Raw genomic sequence first — 19,341 nt, 5'->3', positions numbered from 1 at the left:
TTTTTTTTGGCAGATTTTCCGTTGCAAAAAGCTAAAAATTTTATTTCGACTAAGAATATGCCCTAATAAGTTTCTAAAGGTAAAATAATGAAAGTCTTTACACACATGGTATAAACGATCTGTGAATGGCTTGAAGACACTTTTTTTGCGACTTTCGAAAAATTTTCAGCGGTAACACTGGCTACAATATTCCAGCTTTTGTATTTAGTTTTTGTGTTTCAGTTATTCTCATGGTCACCGCTTTTTTGTGTGCAGAAACATTAAGCCGATTGGTTGTCGCTTGCTGGTGACGGTGTCAATCAATGGCATTTAAGCTGTATCAGCAGACAAATTGTTGCAAGTGTGCAATACATAGTTGGAGTTGACGATGATTGTGCGCTTTTAAAAAAGATTAAATGTTGCTTTGAAAAATTGAGGTATTATGAAAATTTATGTATTTTAAATTGAGTTGGAAGTATAAGATTCGATACTAAAGCGAATGGAAATTTTAAATACTTAGCAAACTATCAAGATATTTTAAGATATATCTGATGCGACTTTTAATATGAAAATGAAAGGAGTGCAGCGATTTTGGTTCGAAGTAACTTCTCGGATAATAAAGAAAAGAAACTGCGTAAGTCTAGTCCTCACGCGCGAAGAAGCAAAACTTAATCGAGAAAATTCCAGAATGGAAGAAGTTAGCAATAAATAATCAAATATACTATATGTACATACATAAGGACATATGTATTTAGTTTTAATTTTTTAAAAAGCTTTATTTTTACTAGTAAACTGCTTGGTTCAATTATTATTTGCGGTTGAGGAAAAATGCATATCTACAATATTTACTTGTGGTTGAAGTGAGATGAGGGGCGAAATGAGGTGAGTTAAAGTGAAATAAACTAAGGTGAGTTGGATTGAAGTGGGATTAGCCGTGGTGAGTTAAGGTGAGATGACATTGGTGAGTTAAGATGAGTTGGGCAGAGATGTGTTAAGATGAGATGGAGTGAGTTGAGATGAGGTTAGGTGAATTGAGGCATGGTGAGGGAGTTGGGGTGAGTTGAGATGAGTAAAGACTAAGATTAAATAAAAGTTCTTAATCTCCAGTTGTATTTTTACCTTTGACTCTTTATCTTTATTTCTACCTATCTCTATATCTATCCTTTTCTTTATCTTTATTTGTATATGCGCCTTTTTCTTCATGCTTACCTGATTATTCATGTTATTTTTGTTGGTCTTTGTTTTTACTTCTATTTCTTCGAGTTTGTTTTAATCCTAATCTCATTCTTTATCTTAAATTTCAAAAAGAATTTTCACAATCAATTTCATCTTCGTCTTTAGCTTTATCTTTAATCTTTGTCATCGTATTCATCTTCCTCTTTCTCTGCGTCTGTTGCTACTGTCATCCATGTACATATGTGTATACCTATCACTAGCATAATCTTTGCCTTTGTCTCTGCATCTCCCCATCACCAGTTGCGTTCAACGCAGCTGTTCGTTTCTGCCCGCGCATTCTCCATATACCCATGCTACCTTCACCGCGGCGTTAAATATTTAAATTATTAAATAATTTGAATTAAACTTTTTAAACAAGTGACCATGAACATATTTTAATTGTTTAGACTAAAGATTTCCTAAAACTCTTTCGCTCTTAAAAGTATCTTCCAACTAAAACCTTCTAAACCTCTTTTGTTTGATATTGTGCTTTATGTATATCAATCAACTAGAGGTGAAGTCATTTAATTTGACACCCAATTTTCGAAAATCGAACGACGTGGTGTTAAATATTTAACGCTAATATCTCCGAACTCGATTAAGGAGTTTCACCTCAAAGCTGTGCCTATTAAGATGAATCACGGTGTTGGTATCTTACTGAAGTAAAAAGTTTCCTTGCGGATATAAAATATTTATAGGTTTTATTTAAAGCAGTAATTTTGTGTTCTAAGATTAGGCTTCTTTGAGCGTGTGAATCATAATAAAAATTAACCAACGCCCTGTTCCTGTTAGGACAATCTACATTGAATGATTGATGTAATGTAACAAGTCGAATTCCCAGTGAGATTTATGTGTAAGTATATATTTTTGTTTGATAGTAAATTATTCATTTTTGAAAGCTTTAAATAACCCAATTTTGGCACTTAAAAATTGCACTTGCAAGGCTTTTACATATAAATACAAATTCGAATAAATACGTAATTAAGGATCTCAAATTCCTTTCAGTTGGTTAATTTTTCCAACAGGGTGAGGAAATTCGTTCCTTTATATGCGCAGCATTTTCAAATTCTTACTTAAAACATCAATTGCCTTCCAAATGAATTTATGCAAGCGAACACCTAAATCATTTTTCGTCTAAACTTTTATTGTAAGCGAAATTCCACGCTTCAATTACACAAGCCTTAAAAAGGAATTTATTATGTGCCTGCAGGTGATTTTCAAACTTAACAAGCTGCTCTGTATATTTACATAAAAAATCCAAAAGTTGCCCTTTTTAAGAATGAGTAAAATAAAAAACAACACACGGCCCACTACTTAATTAAGCTCTGTACCACCGGCAACATTGGACACAAACGCTCATTCCCTACCCGCTGTACCGTATGGTCCCTTATAGTTGACCCACAGGGAATTGCAGAAGGACTGTTACTTACCGCTCGACCTGTTTGCACACCACTTAGGAATATGTTTTTGAAGTTTCACCCGCTTACACACAAAAAAGATATTTGTGCATATGACACGGTCATGGCTGGTCGCCGCCGACCTGTCGCTTTTGCTGTCATCGAAGCGTCCCAAAAGGCTGAAACGCATTTTACATAAGCAAACAAAGTTTTCCATACGCTGTTCTATGTACATTAGCGTGGGCCGAAAATCCGCTTTTTTAGAATTTTGATTGGTAATAGCAAAGATATGGTTCATTATGCTTTAAAACAATCTTTGTGAAAGATTCCAATCTTTGGTCAATATCTTAGGCTCGCCCAAGTCCATCAAAGTTCAATGTGCTCAAAAAATAAACATTAATAAATACTTTTTTTAGCGCCTGATCTTTGACGGAATTGGGCGAGCCTAAGATATTGACCAAAAATTGTCTTCCTTCACACAGATTATTTTTAGAGCATAATTAACCATATTTTTGCCATAACCAATCAAAATTCTAAAAAAGCGGATTTTTGGCCCACGCTAATGTAAATGTTATGTACTATCTATGCAAGCATTAGAAATACGTCATATATACGAGTAAACAAACATGCAAATAAATATATTTCATACTCGTATGTATAGGTGCATAAAACTTTGTCAAACATGGTGCATGCAGTACAACTCCCCCCCGCTTGCTTTTTGTAGAAGTAAAAGTTGAAAAAGTTACAATTCACTCCCAGTCATTGTGTTTGTTGTTGATTTTTTGCCTTGTAAATTTTTTGCTGCGTTCAAGGACTCTTGGGCGTATGAAGAACACTGGAAACCATGCGCTTATGCTATTGTCAAAGGGACGCGTACATTTGGTTAGCCTTTGCTGCTGGCCGTGGCCCTACACGCTTTCGATTCGTTTTTTTTATACATTTATCTAGAGAGTTTTTGTGCTGCTAACTGTATCATAATCTTGTCAATTAAAATATGTGCCCTTGTTTTATTGGCTTTGGAGGCATATCTACCTTTAAGCTAAGGGTACACGGCAGAGAAATCTCGCTAGAGTTCTACTGAAATAAAAATCTCCTCTCTCAATGAAGTTCACACGGTAGAGCTCTCTATCACGTACTCTACAAGCTGTGTTTATGGTATACAAACAATTGTTTCCTATCCTCCAGAGTTATGGCGTTTTTTTTTCTACAAAAAATGTTGCCTTTTCAATGCCCTGTCCTTAGTATTTGTAGTAAGAGAGCCATGAGATGGTAACATTTTTCAGTAGAAAAAAAAAACCTCATTAGTTTTCTATCTTGAATTGTTGTCAACGCATGTTGTATAAATGTATATATGTATATATATCAGAGCTACGATGTAGAAAATAAAGGTGGCTCCATCCGCGGACCGATAACACTGGTCTACAAGGGTTTTGCGAATAAGACGGGACCTGGTGTTTCCGAACGGATTTTTCGTGCTGAACACGAATCTGGGGTCCAAAACTTCCCATCACGTCACGTTTTCGAGAAAAAAGGGGTTGAAACCCCTAAAAACAGCGTTTTTGGCCATTTTTGAAAAATTGTAGAGCTGAACCCTGACGTGCTACAAACTTTGTATATGTCAGAAATTAAAGGCTAAATCGTGCCCTTTCGAATGAGCCCTATGCCGAATTAATCGCATGCACCCTTAGATCAGGGGGTGTATTTGTGTCTAGGAGTCCAATTTTTATATCCACCATATTCGACCCGTCATCTTAAATTTTTAAAATCTAACTGCAGATTCGTAATCAGCGACTTTTAATATAGTTAAAACCTTGGCATTATTAATTTTCTATGATCGTTTAAGATTAAATTCTTTCTGTGATCAATTTTTCCTGCACCCCTAAACACAAATACACCCCCTGCTTTAAGGGTGCACGCGATCACGAAAAATCCGTTCAGAAACACCAGGTCCCGTCTTATTCGCAGAAAAAAAGTTGAAATTTGTAGACCAGTGTAATCATTCGTTGATTTGACAGCATTCACCTATTCGCTGACGTCATAAAATACTTTTTCGCACTAGGGTTGAAAATTCAATTTTTAAATTGTACTTAATTGCCGAAAAAAGTTTTACCTAAAAGTAGATAAATGTACCTAAAAATTAAATATGTATTTTTGATAGTGGTGGCAAAGTTTCTCTTCACATCAAACAATCTTTGCTATTAGAAATTTCCTTGAAAGGAATTTCTCCGAGCAGTTCCAGCCAAAACTATATCGCCACTAGACACCAATATAGGTGCGCTAGTATTTTGACGTCGAAAAAAGACGCGAAAAAAAAGTTTAAGAAAAAAGCGGCTTACGAAAAAAGTGGCTTACGAAGAAAGAAGCAAAACTTAGTTGACGGCGAAGAAAGACGTGTCAGATTTTTACTTGGCCAAGAACTGTCACTTCAACACCATTCCCCAACACACTCTTTGGGGAATTTACGTACTGTAACAAACGCAAACAGAATTGACTGCGGAAATAAGTTTACGCGTCTTTCAAATAGTTTAACCCGTCTTTCTTCGGCGTCAATTATGCTAAGAGTTTTTCTTCGCTGAAGTTTTTTTTATGCGTCTTCTTTCGCGGTCCTCTATCGAGCTCGCGCCTTTATTCGTGTCTAGTGATGATACAGATATTCAACGAGTTGAGAAAGTGGCCTGACGCTCTGGCATAAGAGTAGATTTGCTCAAGCAAAGACTGTTGCCCGAGTGACAGCTCACTTGTTCAGTATGGTGAATACGCCTTGTGTTTTAACCAAAGGGGCATAAGTTATGAGTCTTTCGTAGAGCTCTATTGTGTAGGTGAGTCTTTCGTAGAGCTCTATTGAGTGTTTACACGTTTCAAGCGATATTTTTATCTAAGTCTCGCGTTTTTTCTCTACCGTGTACACTTAGCTTTACACGTACATACATATAAAGCAGAACAACTGTCTAGTTAACGGCAAACGTTTAGAATTTTTTTTGCGCTTAGATAAAAATTCATGTAAAAGGAAAACAATAACAAAGTTACAGTTTCTCTCAGAAATAACTGAATATGGCTTGTTTTCGTAAAATGCTAAAGACATAATTTTCTTTAAAGCCTTCGCAAAGCCTAGGCAGCCTGGCAGAAGGTAGTGGGTTAACGAGATTTATTTATCCTCCAGAGATCAAAACTATCTCTTAAAACCTGGATCGGGAACTTGTGAGCCTCAGAAACTCCACTGATCATCACCGACACTTCCTGCGCTAGAATCACTTTGCGCTCGCTGAGCTGGCTGTTTCGCTGGTCAAAAAGGAACTTTTCTCAGCATATGGTGGCGAATTATTCACTTCTTCGTATATTTTGTTTAATTTAATCAAAGACCTCAGGAAAATAAACGGCCATCAACTATTCAAAATACTGAGTCAATTGAGTTGCAAAAGAAATAATAGAACCCTATATTAATAAACACCAAAATTGTAATTTTTTTTTGTTATTTTTAGAATCGAAAATACAGAAAATCGGTTAATATCGTGCATTTTGTTATCAGGAAATCCGGATTTCTTAATCAGCTATTCGAAAATACAGATAGAACTACATCTTCTAATAAATTGCCGCTAACTGGGATGTGAGCGACGATAAAATGATGCCTGGAGAAGAGAGGGAGGGTACACGTATTTTTAAGATGAAAAAAGATAGGCAGCAGGTAAAAATACGAATCTAATGGTGTTTTCGTTTCTACCAAAAAATTTCGCATTTTCATTGCCCTTAAACACATTTTGCACCGTGGAAGGGCAACATTTTTTTTGAAGAAACGAAATCACCATAGCGCGCCAAATCTGAACTATTTATGGTGTTATAAGTGTCTTTAAAAACCACTTAGTACTCACTAAAAAAGTGTTTAAGGTCCTAATACCAATTGCTCTTGTGTCATTCGAATCGTTAAAGAAGTAACTACCGAGAGCCAAAGCTCCATTTTGCGTTAAGTCTGACCTTTCACCGATGTTAGGTTCCGAATTTAGTTTCCTATCCAGAATTATACCTAGGTATTTAGTTCCGTCTCTGCCTTTAGATCACACCAAAGGCATAATGAAGCTCAAGGACAACAACGCCCCGAGCAGATGGCGTTTATGGTTTTGCTGGAATCTCAGTGTACTAGCCGAAGGCCCACTATTGAGGAGGTCCTACTACACTTTTGACATCAGGAATAGATGCAGACTCTATGAAGTCGTGTCTAAATTAAGAATTCCTGCAATAAATTGCAAGTATACAGCTACATATGTGGAGAAATCATCGTTGAAATGCGTCCAAATAGGTTAGGATCTCGCTACACTTAAAGCAGTTTTCCGTTCAGCCAACCACTGATTTTGACACAAAGATGATGAGACTAGATCTACACAGCATGTTTTATGAAATGTATTGAAATTTCAACCATTGAAGAAGAACAACTGTTCTGTTAAGAGTTGTTAAAACCGAACCCTAAGTGCAGGTTGCAACATAATTATTAAGATCATCCAGATGCTCTTCTTCAGACGGTTAACTCAGCCAGCCTCTTTTGTGTGAATGAAGTCTCGATATTTTTCGATCTCTTAACTCTAGGACAAGGTCAATATATGTATGTGCCAATCCCAACTAAATCAGCAATTTCAGTATAAAGGATAACTTACCTTTCGATGTTTAAAACACATATTTATATATTTTAAGGTATTTTTATAGGTGTAAACTATATTTAAAAATATGTCTGAATAAAAGTTTCACATTAACTGAATTTTTTTATACTCGTATTTTATCTAGCTCAAACAGAAAAAAATTTCTTAAATTTGGAGAAGTAGCAGCTCTTCTATAACACTCTTTGGCAATTATTTGTGAAAATACCAGAACCTTAGGATGTTTCGCACTTCATTTATTAATCAAATTCAAATTTATCTTTAAAAAGGTGTCAACGTTGTTCAAAGATACATTACGATATTGTAATATTTCAAATAAATTTAAATTAATTTTTTAGATGGCGACACTTTTCTTAACACTTTCCAAAAAAAGCCTTCTTAAACCTCTTTCGGTTTGGTAACCATTCTGTAAGGCTCAATTTAACTTATTATTGAAATTAAGTTTAATTCTTTAAAGAGGTTTCAACGTCTTAAAAAATATTTTCGAAACAAAACTTTCCTAAATATTATTCGTTTTTATTTCATTGGTTTTATTAATTAAATAAGAAAATAATAAAATACCAGCTATCTCCCCAAGCACCTGCCTCCTCAAAAATATTTGGAAAAAGAGCTTTCTAAAAAGCTATTTTGTTTTACACCAACTTTGTGTTATTTAACTTTTTTGTTTTTCTTTTTGCCGGATCCACGAAATCATTTAACTTACTAAGTTGATTTAACTTACTAAGTTGATTTAATTTGATTTTTTAACGCGTGGCAACCTTTTTCAAAATTATTTTTGAAATAAAGCTTCCTTTAACCTGTTTCGCATTTAATTAATTTAAGTTATTAATGAAATTGTAATAATTGCTTTTTGATTATCTTGTGAAACTAATGAGAATACTTTCGAACCAAAAATAAGGCAACCCATAATGTTCCTCAAAGTAAAAAAAGTACATATTTCGCAAAAAAAATTAAAGTGCTTGCGGTTGCCTAAATATCACCAGTAAAGAAATTTTGGCTTAAAAACTACAGCGAATTCTTTTTCTCAAATATTACCATCTATTTGGTTCGTTGAATACTTTTCACACCTTCCACATTCTGCACATTGTTGCAGTAAAGTCGCATTCAATCGATCGAAATAGTTCTCTTTCGCGTGAGTGCACCACTAATGAACTCGGTGCATAATGCAATATTAACCAGAAATAAGCTGCAGTCTCTTCCCCTCGTTAGCGCCACAATTCACCCCCCCCTTAAATCCCAATTTTCTTATCTCTATTTATGCCCCAATACCTCACCTTGTCACCCGTCACCTACCGCCCGCTCTACACCACTACATCACCACTTACCTATAACATACGAGTACCCGTCCAGTGTGAGTACACACTTCCTTGTCATGCCACCACCAACGCCAGTCCGGCTGTGTGCAGTACGTCCGAAAATTGCCTTATTGAAGCTGTGACTACATGGGCTCGTATCTTCATAGTTGAGACTTTCACGTCGCCGCGTACTATCACTTCCAGCAAATTCGTCGATGCCGCTGCCACTGCCAAATTTAGCGCCCGTTGCACCATCGACAATGCTGTTGTTACCGCTGCCACTGTGGCTGCCACCACCAACGCCAATGCTTACCACACCGTCGCATGAATGCTTGCGCACGTCACGCGCATCCATCGTTCCACCGACACCGACACCAACACCTCCACCACCACTTCCGCTACCACACTCACCGATGCCGCGACTACCGACTGTACGCGAACGCGCCCGATTACGCGCCAAATTCGCTGCCAATTCCGCTTGCTGTGTGTCACTTAGCACTTCCGTCAAATTTTTGTCTGCCGCGGCGGATGCAGTTGCTTGCAGATTTAGCGCTTTGGTGGCCTCGATGCCACTAAGCGTTTGTGGTTTATCGCGACGCGTTTGTGAATCGCGGTTTGTTGGCTGTCGCAGGGATTCTTTCGGCGAATCGGCCATGTTTGCGGTCGCCAGGTGATATGAGTTCGCACACACAGAACCAATTTTTGATTAGTTTCTTGTTTTTTTTTTTTGAGTATTGATTGGACGTTTGAAATTTGGTTTAAAGTTAAATATGGCTCTTTAAAGGTTTTTAATGCATTTTTGTTTTATTTTTTTTTTTTGCACTCCGTTAATTCCTATTTTTGTGTCGCTGCACTTTAACAGCTTGAGCTCATTTTTGGATGGTTTGCTTAAGTAAATGCATTAATTTCAAATTTGGCGCGTAGAATTTCTAAATGAAGCGTCTTTAGTCGAATTAGCGAGCGTTGTCTACATAAAATATTTAACGTTCATACATACTAGTACGTGGTTTAGTTGATTTTGTGGTCGAAAACGCGTTTACCAGCTGTCGAACACCTGATGAATTTTACTCTGCTTCATTTTTACAGATTGCATTTTTTTTGGTTTATCACTTTTTTATGCTTTTTCTATGTACATTTTTATTTTCTTAGAACTTAAAGTTGGTAGAAAAATGAAAATTAAAGGGGTAGTTATGGTTCAAAGAAACTGTTAAAATAAAATAAATTCACATAAGTTACGTTCTCACAGTGCAAGTTAACGCTAGTTTGACTGTTAACTTTCCATTTTCGTTAACTGAGTTAACCCACACCGTGTGAATGACCATAACGTATGCATTGACAAACAAAAGTAAAATAAGTGCTTTATAAGAAACAAAAATTTACGTTTATTTTAAAAATTAAAAAAGAAAGGAATTAGTTTTGGTTGTTGTTCCAAGAAAAGATTACGTACCATTTTTCGGAATGCATTTTTGTTATTCCTTGTAAAATTTTGTTTGTAGATTAAAAATTCCAGTGTTGTGCCTTCTAAAGTGCTATTTTTCATTCGTATTTTTGAGTATGGTTTCCAAGAGCTTACGTGATTTGAGGGTATAATTTACAAATACGGATTTTCGATGTCCAACCTTTTATTGTAGCACTTCGGGGCAAGGACGTATTTAGGGGGGGGAGTGTGGGGGTTCTGACCCCCGCCCCCCCCTAAATGAAGAAATGTAGGTTTTCAAGGCACCTAAACTTGAAAAAGGCAAAACGAGCTTCAAAAAAAGGTTTTTATGTACTTCCTTTATGTACAATGTGAAGGTCCAATTAAAGATATAAAAAAATACATACAGTGGTCAAAAAATTATAACCAAACCACTTTTTGCCAAGTTTTCACGTATTATATTTGTTGTTATTGAACTTTTGTTATATTTTTAAATAAAAATATAGTTCGTTCTTTAACAAAACCCGTGGAAATCCATGTTTCCAAATTTGAGCTGTCCACTTGCAAAGGCGCTATGTAATTTTTTTTAGATTTTTAGTTTTTGGTGAGTAACGTACCAGTATTTAAAGTAGTTTCATGTCCACTAAAATACAGTGCAAAATCTTTATATTTTCTGAAAAAATAGCATCAAATGTTAACTACTATTGCAAAAGTCGCTATGATACTTATTTATACACTTTCAAAAGTCTCCATCTTCTGATGAACTTAGAAAACTGCAAGAAAACGTGGTAGTTTCGGTGCCTAGTGGAAGGCGTCGTAAAAAAGAAGCAGACCAATCTTCATGGAAGAGCGAACGCGAAAAGCTAAAAAAAGATAGCTATTATTATTATTTATGGATCACTATTATAAAATCACATAACGCTGTTTGCAAGTGGACTACTCATTTGTGCAATATTAAAAAAAAAATTCAACAAACTTTCGTACAAATTTCGAAATTTTCAAAATTCTAGAAAATCAATCGACATTTTTAGCCATTTGAAACGTGTACTTTATTCTACTAGAATTCAATGGGCTACAAAACTGCAGAATTTAATTAAAAAATTTTAACGAAAATTTGTAGATTTTTTTTTAATTGCATAAATTTTTAAGGCAGTGTCACTAGATTGGTACATTTGTACAGATTTGTAAATTTTTATATTGGGCTATTGGTAAAAAATAGTGGGACATTTTTTTTTTTGCATTCAAAAGATTGGTACAATACAGCGATGTTCTATTGGGATAATGAAAAATATTTTGGGTGTTCAAACAATTGGGATACGATTTATACCAAATTTTAGCAAATACCCAATCGGGTGACACTGCCTTTAAACTTGTATTTATACGGATGTTAGTAAAGAACGAACTATAAAAAACTAACCGAAATTAAATAACAACAAAAATAATGTTTTAAAACTTGTCAAAATTTGGTGCGGATATAATTTTTTCGACTACTGTACATAAGTTGGCTATGATTACTCGGCCGTGCTATCATAGTAGCACAATGCCACTCATCTTTGACTTACAAACAAACTACGGGAAGGAATTTCAAGATTTCAACCCTGTTTTTATGAAAAATTTTATTTTTATCAGTATTTCCCCCCCCCCCCCCCCCCCAAAAAAAAAATCCTGGCTACGGCCCTGCTTCGGGGCATACTCTTACGTTCTTTATTTGCCCCATACATATGTGTTAAGACTAAAGAAATCATTAGATCATCAATATTTACAAAATAAATACATTATACATGTTCAAAATTTCAACCAGAACTTACTATGTTCAATAGGGTCGAATGGAGAGAAAAACGAATAAAAAATGTGTTTAGAAATTCGAATATTGGCAGGTCGTTGCATTAGGGCGACAGTACAAAACCTCTAAATATTTTTTTTTTTTATGAAAATTTTGAGATTCTAAGCAAATAGCGTAATTTATTAAAATCAAAACTCACAAAAATTGGGCTTATTTCTGACAAAGCATCCATAAATCAGATCTGTGGAAGTAATATGTGAACTTGCTTCCAGGCACCAAAAATTGATCGACGGTAGTTATTTCTCGACATAACTTCCACGGAAGTTCGCTTAGGGATATGCATAATATTTATAAATCAGCAGACAATCACTATAGCTTCGCAGGTTATGTCTCGTATTCTAAGCATTACTGTAAACTAATTTTTTAAATAAAATCAATCAATCGAGTCAAAATATAAGTGGTATAGAAAGTGGTTTGTAAAATGTCGTTTTCAATATTGGCTGAGCAAGGCACAAGTGAAACCTTGGAATTTTAATGCAAAGTTTTCACAAAATGATACCGATCTACCTTTAAAGCAAACGTTTTTTTTGAGATGCGTTGTAAAATATACAAAAATCCAAATAAAAAAATTATTCTCATTTTCGTTGTTGGTGTTTCCGACAGGGTAGGAGTGTGATGTAATGTGGAACGAAAAAATTATCCTTTTATTTACCTTTTCTATGGGCTAGTCTGATATGGAAATTTCGAGTGCAAATAAAATTATTTTATTCCACTTTATTTGCACTCAACACTGCGAGAACAGATTAGCCTGCAAAAAAGATAAATATTTGTTTTTTGTTTGCACTGAAGAAATGTTACTTTTAGAAACGCTTTAAGATCTTAATCGAAGTGTTAACGGAATCTTCACGTCCAAGTTCAAGATTAAGGTCCTACTATTTGTCCAACTTTAACCGAACTGAAATAATTTAAAAGAATTTTGAATAAGGGCGGTGCATCCTTAATGATTTGCAACGAAAAGCTTGTGAGAAAAAAAGGTTCGAAACTTGATACTCTTAGAGGAATATTAGTGACTTAAATGATTGCACAAATGATGAATTGGATTAATTTTTTTTGAACAATTCTTGATCTTTTTTCAACAGGAATTTCCTTCTGAAAGAAATAAATATTTTAAATAACGTAGGCGTTCACCAGTCGCAGGCCTCTACAAAATTAAAGCCCAATTCTGTATCGGTGACATATGTATATATTTCTGTAAAAAACTCTGGCAAGAAATTGTTACTGATACAGAATGGAATCGTTAGAAGGCTCTCCTCTCTCGGCACCAAAAGCCGAAAAGATCAAAAATTGAAATGTACTCGTATACAAATAATTTGGTTAATTTTCTTGAGATGAATCCCAACCCCATTTAAAAATACTTTTTAGTCCAGCTGCTAGATTTTACAGAACTCGTAGATAATAATTTGAAATTTTAGTTACAAAATGAGTGAACCCCCGATTTTGGGTGAATTTGAATTTCTCGGGCGAATCGGGGAATGGCTTTAAATTTTGGGGGAATCCAATATACAACCGATTAGAACATTCCTATTGAGAATAAAATTATAACTTGTAATAACAATCACTCATTACGGTGTTACGGATTTAAAACATAAGGCAATTGCCCCATGGAACCGTGTGGATATTATAGAAATTGCAACGGTGCATAGTGACAATTTTCACTTGACCTTTACATTCGACACTATCATTTCCTATTTCGTGTTTGGCGCAAAGCCAACATCTAATAAAAGTAGATAAGTATTTATAAATACACTACATACGTATGCATACAGCCTTATCATGAGTTTCATTTTCGCACAAAATCGTTCGCTATTTGCTTAAGTGCATTCATTACGGGCACGAAGACGGGCATAGAAGGTTTACCAAAATTAATTTAAAAAACTGCAATAAGAAATAAGATTGCCATTTATAGCTTGGAGGTAATTTTACTACAAAACAACTTTTAAAAAGTACGTATGTAGACAATTACAAAAATTTCATTAAGGAAATACATACATGATTCTAAGGAATAATCCCTCATCCCGATATACATTTTTGATAGATATGTTTTACGAAATATAGTCAGAAGTATTAGTTGCATATATTATAAAAGAAGATTTCTTTATCCTTATTACCTCATTATAATTTATGATATTTGTTGAAGTACCTTTAATAATAAAAGTTAATTTGGGGAAATTCAATTGAAAATAGGGGAGTTTTTCAGGAATTTGGGGGAATTAGCCTTAATAGAGTTGGCATCCCTGGCAGCTACCAACTTTCTATATCTAAATACTCAAACTAAGGTAACCCACATAGACTTTGCACTCTGATCATGTTTACGTCAGATACGCATACAGCACTTTATCAGAATCAATCAATGTCATAAACTATTAACAATGAAATGATAGGCACGGGCCAAAAAAAAAAAAACATATCCAAAACCCGTTAGTTAAAGTAGTTATTTTGCTTTCACATGCATACGTGCATACATATGTATGTACATTAGAGTGATCCAAAACTACATAGGAAAATCAAGCTTTTTCATTATTCTCGCTGCCACCCCTCCAAAACTGAAGAATATCAAAAAATCATATTTACCCGTGCCACCGGGGCTTTGAAATTTCCCACGTATTTTACATGGGGAAAATAAATTTTTTCGTAAAGTTGTTATAAAATCGTTAAAAATAAATATTTTTGATCGAATAAGACTATTTCCCTCAGAAAAATTTTACCAATTGTGTTTTAATAACCGATAGTCCCCTGTTATATACAAAAATTAGTTATTTTATGTTTTCATAACCACATCACGCACGAACAGCTCAATGGATGTGTGTTTTTTTTTCAGGGCTTCGGAGCGGAGCAAAGGAGCAGAGAGCTAAGGAGCAAAAGACTGGAACGGAGCTGCAGCAAAGAGCTAAACAAATTAATTGGCTCTATAGCTCCTTAAAAAAAATTCAATACATATTTTTTTTTTTTGGTAATTTCTGGCGATTTATTTTGAAATATTTTTATTTTTGGTTTTCCAAAAATATTTCAATAGTAACGGCATCAAGCTCAAAAAAAAAAATTTAAAAAAATTTTCAGTTAATAAATTTACTTAAATTGTTTTTTTTGTGCCACTGAAAACAACTGGGTTAAATAAATTTCCATTCTATTTAATTAACTTGGACATTTTCTTTTGGATGCAGAAGTGTATACATATATCTAAATACATTTCATCAAAAAGAAAATATTCAAAAAAATGTCGCCTACGTTTTTCGCGGCTAGGGCTCGATATGTAAATAAATAAATAAAAAAGTTATTTATTGGTAGCGGGAGTGGAGCTCGTAGCGAAATAAAATACTGGAGCGGAGCGATGAAAAAAAACCTTATTTCTGTGGGTATGGGGTAAACAATTTTGAAAAATAGTTTTTCCAAACTAAAAGTGTTTGAAGAGATTTAAAAACATTTTCAAACGGGGTTGCCACATTTCTAAAAAAGACATAAACCCGTATTAAACATGTAAGCTTATTTAATACAACAATATGGGTATGGATGGTATATGCACTCCCAGCAAAGGTTTTTGAAAACACATACTTTAATTTACATATATTTTTGGATAGGTAGCCATTTATATATAATACATTTCTTTTTTAAATCATGCTACATGCGGCTAAGTAAAATACGAGTTTCAAACAAAAGGTGTTAAAAGGTGTTTTAAAGTCTCAAATATATGGTAACCCTATTTTTAAAAATTGTTTACCACAAACCTACAGAAAATATTGAGTTGTATGCAAAAGAGAATCAAACACATCCATTGAGCTGTTAGTGCGTGATGTGGTTATGAAAACATAAAATAAGTAATTAATTTTTTATATATAACAAATAGTATTATCGGTTATTAAAACACACTTACTAAAATTAGTAAATGAGCATCATAGTGTTATTTTTTGAAGACTTATGAAGAGGAGCCGTGTTATTCGATAAAAAAATATTTATTTTTAACGATTTTACAGCAATTTAACGAAAAAGGGTATTTTCTCCATTTAAAATACATGGGGAACTTCAAAGAGCCGCCGGCACGGGTAATTATTAATAGATTTCAAAATAAAAAGCCCCGTGTCATCTTATTTTTGAAGGAGGGGGTTTGGGTGGCTGGAGGAAACAAATTTTGGGCCACCCTAATGTACACATAACTGCACACATATAGAGATACAGTAACTACTGTATTAACGTTCATAATTATAAACACGAACACACGTATGTATGTATGTACGTATGAACGGCCACCCACGGTATTGCGTGCAATTAAAGCATGTAATGCGTAACCACGAAAGTTATAAAAGCTTGGCAGTTAAAACCAAATGTGAATAAAAGCAATCTGAGAAATATTGGAATTTAATAACTGCATTGCAGCGATTAATATTTTATTGAGATGGCTGAAAGGAATGGCATGCCATACTCCTGGCTGAATATGCGAGTACTATATGTATGTATATATATTTAGTTGATATATGTATGTGTAGTAATTGATATTAAAAAAGTTATATGATTTTTTAGCAATAATTTAAAATTGGATGCCGAAGAACAAATGTTGACAAAATAAATAAATACAAGTAAATAAAAAAAAAATACATCAGTCATTGCCAGAAAAAATATAATGCAATGGATAACCCTTACTGCGCCTGCTGCATGGAGGACGATTAGGTGGAATCATCTCAACACCTGCTGCTCTGGTGCCCTGCTTTTGCGAGCCTAAGGTTTAAGCCCCTGGGGCCGCACTTTTTCCACACTTCCGATGAGATCTCGGGAGTGGACATCAGTCGACTGAAGAGCTTCGTTGCGAACACGGAGCGTTTTTCCGAAAAAAGCCGTAGGTGTCGTTATTCTCGCTTAAAAATTACAGAAAAATGTCTGCCAAATTTTGCCAAAAATGTACTGCCATATTGTTATTATTCAACATATAAACTACACACACACAGAAAATGATATCCAACTTTTGCCAACTTTGTTTAATATTTGAATTTTTTGGAGCTTTGCAACCTGTCTGAAGATTTGTAACCAGATTTACCTAATCATTCATTGAGCGAATATGTATTGAGGAAATCTGCTTGGAGCCATTTTAGACACGCTGGGATCCGTGTAATCAGGTATACATTACATATTTCTGTCTAGAAGGTGCTGGTCACTATCAGAAAGCCTCAAGCGAGCACTTTCAATTGAGGTAGTAGTTTCGATAGGCTCTTGTATTTCCTAGTGAATAAGACCAGTTCTGTCTCGCATGGGTTGACGATGAGCTCGCTCACAGCCGTTCACTTAGTAGCCAGATAGGTCAGATCTAATCTTAACCGCAATTGTTTCGTCGTCCAGGTCATCACCCGGCAGCTTGTCTTCTTTAGTTCCTCTATCAGGTTCCTTACGACCACGATCTATAACAGAGGTGAAAGCTCCCCACCATGTAGGGTGCTTCGGTTTATTCCACGCTGTAAGCAGGCGCTGCCCCGTTCAGCCGACATACAAGGTTGGTTTTAAGACGGAAAAAGGACTGGCAAAAATGTATGAGATTTAAATTATTTGATATATTAATTACTAAATAAGAGCTCTAAGAGAGTAAGAATTTTTTTTGTATTTTTCCATGAAGTCAAATGGCGGGCAACAAAAAATGTAGGAAATGTATTTGTCACCAGGAAACCGTGGAGCATATTTATAATATGAGAGTGTCCAGTCTTCAGCAGGCAAAGACTCGCCTTGCTCGGCAAGGTGCAGCTGCAGAGCCTACAAGCAGTAATCGATAAAGGACCAAAGTGTCTATTGAAATTCGCTAAAGGACCGGTAGTATTCCTTAACTTTGCGTGAAAGCACTGATTCCTAGGTCGTGAACGAATCTCACAAAGCTATGGACGTTAAAATCGTCTATGTGAGACAGCCAGCATAACGTAACATAACCTATTGGGCATCGACTCATTTAACTAGCTAGCTAGAGCAATTTAGTATGGCTTTCGAAACTTTTACGGATTGAAGACTAAAATAAAAACACGAAACAAAATTAAATTTTTTACTCATAGATTGGCACTTATGCGCTTGATTGCGGGGACTTAAAGTACTCACTTTCAGAGATCGTGCCGACTTTCGGAAAAGTGAAAAGCAAACAATTACCAAGAACGACAAAGAGGCAGTGACAATTTGTGAACGGTTATTGTGGAAACAAATAGATGAGTGCGTGCCTCTGCCGCATTTCCGAATGTGTGCCCAAGCAATATAGTCATAATAAAAAGGAACACTTTTGCTGGAATTGGTTACAGCCATGGGAAATGGAACATTTATGCAAACACGCGCAGGCTTTAAAGCTCAGTATCACGTATGTATGTATGTATATACACATGTATGTATGTATCTTCGTGCATCTGCATGTTATCATACAATTTTATTGTATCCGACAATGACCCGAAATAAAAAAAACGTATAGCAAGAATGTAAAGTGAAATGTGAAAATGCACTCATCGTTAAAATACTCGTATGTACGTACAATTAACTTGTCCGTGTATGGCCTCGTATGTATCTATATATGTAGACACTACATATATGTATATGTAGGTACTCTATCTGTTAACTGACAACGGCAGTACTTTGAGTGAAGGAAAAATAAACGCATAGCGACAGCAACGGTAACATCAAAAATAACAAAGTAAAAATTCGTAACATTGTAGTCGTATGTATGTATAAAAGTATCCACCGGAAATGCTTAAAACGAGCAAGAAAAGCAGAGTACCGCAGGAAACTTAAGCAAAAACAAAATGGTCTGGCTACCAAAACAGACGCAGTGTTGGACATACTGTTGGCCGGAACGCAACTGGCTGTTGAAAATCGGTGGGCATTCGCATGGAAATTACAGGAAACGCTGCGCCAATAAACGTTTGTTACTCCCTCTCCATTATCACATCGATTCGTGATTTCATTTTGTAGCAGTTTTGTATGCTTTTTCTTTGGCTACTTTGATGTTTTTGTGCAATGTTGCATAAGCGAATTGAAGTGGACGGAAATTGCTGGCCATTCTGGCTAGATTGAGGTATTTTGTAATGTACAAAATAAATTAAGCTTAAAATTGAAGATTAAATGCAAAGTAGTTGTGCTCTTATTTTTGTTATCTAAAATTTAAAAGCTGTGTAGGCGTGCGTAGGAAGTGAAATGCGGTTATAAACAAGAATATGCTAAGTTGATTTCAGCTCAGCGCACAGTGGTTTAGAACTGGCATTTACTGTTCGTAACTCACTGGAGCCTTCGCTTTTCACTCAATTTAATTTTTCTTTTTTAAATGAAGCCTTATAGCATTTGACCCCGATTTTTGACTTTTTTTATTATATTAGATTTTTTATTGAAAATTTCAGCAAATTATTAGCAGGGCCTCCCTGGAGGAAGAGCCAAAACATATGCGCATATTATTAATTTTTGTGACTAATTTAAATGTAAGTATGTGTCTCTATATCAATAAATGTATGACAATGTATATTTCTAAATATCAAATTACTTTATGTTTTAATCAAAATATATTTTTTTAATCTGATTTGAAAACGTATATTTTAAAACATAAAATAAACATTTT

The 19,341-nt window shown here is 35.0% G+C and overlaps 1 protein-coding gene across 2 annotated transcripts in view; it reads right to left on the bottom strand.

The window, feature by feature from the left end:
- Positions 1-19,341, bottom strand: part of LOC118740478 (calcium/calmodulin-dependent 3',5'-cyclic nucleotide phosphodiesterase 1) — a 737,853-nt gene that overhangs the window by 323,707 nt on the left and 394,805 nt on the right. Inside the window, exon 1 of one of the 2 annotated variants that reach the window (XM_036472034.1) lies at positions 8,560-9,654. The exons of the other annotated variant lie outside the window; for it this stretch is intronic. Coding sequence (XP_036327927.1) covers positions 8,560-9,184 — 625 coding nt within the window. The 5' untranslated portion in view covers positions 9,185-9,654. Of the gene's footprint in view, positions 1-8,559; positions 9,655-19,341 lie in introns of those variants that run through there. 2 annotated transcript variants of the gene reach the window in all.

The sequence above is a fragment of the Rhagoletis pomonella genome, unplaced genomic scaffold, assembly GCF_013731165.1.
Source record: "Rhagoletis pomonella isolate Grant_MI unplaced genomic scaffold, Rhpom_1.0 Rhpom_scaffold_00006, whole genome shotgun sequence".
In the NCBI taxonomy this organism is placed as follows: domain Eukaryota; kingdom Metazoa; phylum Arthropoda; class Insecta; order Diptera; family Tephritidae; genus Rhagoletis; species Rhagoletis pomonella.
The sequence above is the reverse complement of the archived record's forward strand: the minus strand, read 5'-3'. Positions and strand labels throughout refer to the sequence as shown.